The sequence below is a fragment of the Trichechus manatus genome, unplaced genomic scaffold (genome assembly GCF_000243295.1).
Source record: "Trichechus manatus latirostris isolate Lorelei unplaced genomic scaffold, TriManLat1.0 scaffold00020, whole genome shotgun sequence".
Classification (NCBI taxonomy): Eukaryota; Metazoa; Chordata; class Mammalia; order Sirenia; family Trichechidae; genus Trichechus; species Trichechus manatus.
Window position 1 is genome coordinate 19,579,219 of NW_004443956.1, and position 4,292 is coordinate 19,583,510.

At 52.8% G+C, this 4,292-nt stretch overlaps 1 protein-coding gene across 1 annotated transcript in view; it reads right to left on the bottom strand.

Moving 5' to 3' along the window:
* SHH (sonic hedgehog signaling molecule) overlaps positions 1-2,372 on the bottom strand; it is a 13,262-nt gene extending 10,890 nt beyond the window's left edge. The window contains 1 exon segment of the mRNA XM_004372785.2: positions 1,928-2,372. Within this exon segment, the coding sequence (XP_004372842.2) occupies positions 1,928-2,236 (309 nt within the window). The 5' untranslated portion in view covers positions 2,237-2,372.
* Between the last annotated feature and the right edge of the window lie 1,920 nt (positions 2,373-4,292).

Here is a 4,292-nt window from a genome sequence, read left to right on the forward strand (position 1 = left end):
GCCCGGCCGCGCTGTCACCACACTCCTGCCTCCTCCCCGCACGCGCCCCTCCCCCGCCGCCAGGGCCGGGTTAATGAGGGTGATTAGCGCCCCATTAGGATGAGCCCCACGCTCGCGGTTCTGGAGCTAATTCCTGCGTGTGCGCGTGCAGGGCAGGGACGGCGCGGCGGCGGCTGCGGCGCTAGCCCAGCTCGGCGGCACAAACTGAAACCCTAGCCGCTGAGATCGATAACCGAGGAGTAAGTGGAGCTGAAAATGCGTCTGACTTGGGGCTCGGTACCGTGGGCCTATAGCTTCCCAGAAGGGAGCGGAGGACCCAGAGCTCGGAGCAGGGGGCGCGAGACTCGGTGGGGGTCCCTAGAACCCACAAAGGCAGACGCTGACCCACCCCGACTCGAGACCCTCTGGTGTCCTCGCCCCCCCGCCGCTTCTCTCGCCTCTCCTCCCTACCCGGAGTGCGGAAAGACCCTGGGAAGGCTCCCTGCGGGGAGCGAGGGGAACCTGGGGGCGGCGCGGCGGGAGAGCCGGAGAACTTCCTCCAGCCGGCCGCACGCCCCCTGCACCCGGGGGCCACGCAGAGTTAATCGTGGCTTCTGTGTGGCACAAGCGCGCGGCCACACTCTCGGGCCAGATTTAAGGTGGTCGGGAGCAGACGAGGGAGACCGAGGGATGAGAATCCTCTCCTCTGCTCCCACTCCGCCCCCACCGGGCAGCTAAAGCTGGCTCCCTGCCTGCCCCTTCCCTTTCTCGGCACCCCCGGCAAGCCCAGGAATCGGGTTGGAAGCGGAACGGCTCCGAAGTAGCTGCTCTCTGTCTCCCCTGGTGCCCCCTCCACCCCCTCGCCGCACTTGCGCCCCACCAGCATCGCTCCGTCAGCCTGTGCGCTTCTAGCCCTAAAGGTAGGAGTTGAATATTTTAATAGGGCAGTAAAAATGATGCTGACCTATATTTGCAAAGAAACCCATTTCTAGCTTCAGTTATATATGCATGGAGTTTCAGAAAGTCTGGAATTGGCAGGTAGATTTTTAGCCCAGATGTCTCAAAGGAGATGGGCAAGGGGAAAGGATTACTATTTTGCTTTGGTTCTCCTTTCCACCCCCTTCCTATTAATATTTATTCCCTCGTAATTTGTATGCAAGCTGATTGAAAACTGGAGTGATGCAATGCCAATAAGTTCTAAGTCCCTCCCCTAAGGTACCTCGGGCTTGGGAGAATGAAAGAGCATCCTTAAAGAAATATCAATATATTCACACTCCGATGGGCACAATTGCACTCGATGGAATCGCAATGCAAGCTATGTGATGCAGTCATGGACAGCCAGAGCAGCCTCCGAAGACACTGCCTTTTGTCAGAACCGCCTCCCTAGCTTTTCCAGTGGAAGATTCTTTGGTGGGGGGCTGTGGGGTGGGGGTAGTCATGGGAAGAAAAACCACAGAGGTGAGGGGGAAAGTCTGAGCTTGGAAATCTAAAGCTTCAAGCTTACATTTGTAACAGTGACCTGAGGCCACTTTATGTTTATGGGGGGATTCCCACCCCGCTCTCTGCATCTCCACTCCTGACTCTCCAGTAAAGCCGCAGACTTGGAAAAGGCAGACGCCCCGAAAGTGAAGGTCTCTCCAAGTTACAAGCCAGAGCAGAGCCAGGATGGGGAAGGCCATAGTGGTAACACAGATAAGAAATCAGGGCCATAAATGCGATCACATCCCCAACCGTCCTCACCCCCGCCCATACTCTAAACTTCTGGACCCGTAGCCTCCATTCCTCCAGGAAGAGGAAGGGGTGGCAGGTGGGTAGGAGGGTGGGGAAGGACAGACTGAAATCGCCTTTGAATCTGCTTAAAAAGCAAAGAGACCAAGTCTAGAAAGGCTTCGTTCCACGTAGCTCCCTTTAAAGGAACACATTCCACGCCCCAGCGCTAGGTTTCTACCTGAGTCATCAGCCGGTCCGCTCCGGTGTTTTCTTCATCCTTAAATATGATGTCAGGGTTGTAATTGGGGGTGAGTTCCTTAAATCGCTCGGAGTTTCTCGAGATCTTCCCTTCGTATCTTCCACTGGCCCCTAGGGTCTTCTCGGCCACATTCGGGATAAACTGTTTGTAGGCTAAAGGGGTCAGCTTTTTGGGGTGTCTCCTCTTCCCAAATCCCCTGCCGGGTCCACACGCCAGCCCCGAGCATATCAACAGCGAGGAGACGAGGACCACCACCAGACATCTCGCCAGCAGCAGCATCTCGTCCATGGAGCCCAATTACTTCCAAGCTCTCCCGTGTGTGTCTGTGTGTGTGAGCGTGTGTGTGCGCGCGTGTGCGTGTTCGCTCTCTCTTGCGCTCTCCCTTTCTCGCTCCGGCTCGCTTGCTCCCTTGCTCTCTCCCTCGCTCTCTTTCTCTTCCTATATAACCTTGCCCGCCGCCGCCGTGTGGGACTCTCCACCGATCCCCAGCCAGACAGGTGCTGGAATGGCAGGCTGCCGGTCTCTGATAACGGAACACATCGGAGTTGGGTCGCGAGACAGCAATCAAAAGACAAAAAGAGTCTGATTTTAAATGGTAGCAAGCCTAGAGACGCTTGTGAGAGAGGCTGCCTTTAGTACTATATTATAGCTGGCAGGGGCGTATCTGATTGGCCAAGGCAACACAAGCTTGTCTTCTGATGTTTAACCCTCAAAAAGGCTACAATTTTTTTTTTTCTGTTGCTGCTGCTGCTTTATTTTCACCTGAAGGCTTCGAGTAAAAAAAAAAAAATCTTTACTAAAACAAAGGTGGGAGGGAGGGCGGAGGCACATTTCTCGGGATAACATCAGTTATACCCTGCTTTGTGTGTATCTATGTTTCCCCCTTTCTTAGGAATGGTAGGTGCTTCAGTTAAAACCAACTTAAGTTTTTAAAGGACAGTGAAGACCCCCCAAAGCTTTGATCATCAAACAAATATCGCCTCAAATGTTTGAGGGGCAAAGCTTGCCAGCTCTTATTTAAAATTGTTAGGGATTTTAGCATTCAGGACAGGTCTCCCTGCCTGTTAAAGAAAGAGGTATCTGAGCCTCCTCTGCCTGAATGCTCAGCATCTTTGGAGGAAGGATAATTATGAGTGTCCACAACTCAGTGTAGTGTAGTTGAAGTGCTTCAAATGCCTTAGAAAAACTTTAAAATACTGCCACTTTATTGTGTTTGTATCAATGCATTGGTCCTGCAGATGGGATGGAGATGTGTTCAGGGCAGGTACAGAGTGAGCTGATGGACTGTCAAGGTCCAAGGGCAGTGGGTCTCAGGTGCCGGACACCCCCAGCTCTGGGAAGGGAGCCTGAGCTTGTGTGTGCTGTGGGCGGAGGCTCATTGTGCCTGGAGGGCAGCGGTGAGTGGGCAAGGCTTTGCAAACACCACCCCCACAGATCAATAGGAGCAAAGTGCAGGCCAAGGGATGAGTGTAGTGTAAAGTTAAGGCTCCTTGCCATGGCGTCCAGTGCTGGCTCTACATGGAGCTGGCTACATGATGGGCGCTGCAGCCTAAAGGGGTGCAGGGGGCCTGGAGGAACTCATGCTCTGGTCAAATAGGGGTATCCCAGTGTCCAGACGTCAGCAATATGAGACCCCAATCCCTGCACTTCTTCCAGAAAACACACACAACTTTCTAATTAAACCAGAAAAATACAACCTGACACTCCCTCTTTTTACAGAACATACCCCCATCTCAACCTCCCCCCATTCCACTCTTATACAATAATTCCCCTGGAGTGGGGCAAGGGAGTAAGGGTTATTCATGTGGAATAGAAATACTGACCCTGAGAAATAATCAGATACCGCAAATGTTGGCCTCTGAAGTTCAGTGTTCTGCCTTGACCCCAAACCATCCCAGTGGAGTGAGAACAGTCTGAAGGTTCAACCAGCAAAACAGTGGGAAGTTGCCAGCAGTCCATCAGTGTTCCTATGCCCAAAACTTTTCTTTTTTGGAGGGGGGCATCTTAAGGGACATCTAGCTTCAGTCTAGAGATATCAGCATTATCCACTCTGTCCACCCATCTGGCCCCTCTCCAAAGGTTGCCAAGTTCCCCCACCCCATCTCTCTCTCTTTTCTATTCTGTAGTTTTTGAAGAATCAAACTATCGAGCCTAGGAAGAGCGCTGACCCCTGGGCAAGGTGGGAAGGCAGCACCCAGCTTTATTCAGAAAGACTCAGGCAGGAACGAAGAGTTCTCCAATTAGCCGGAGACAATACAACACTGTTGATAAATCACCCTGGGCTTAATTTATTGTCCAGGGTGTGTGTGTGTGTGTGTGTGTGTGTGTGTGTGTGTGTGTGTGT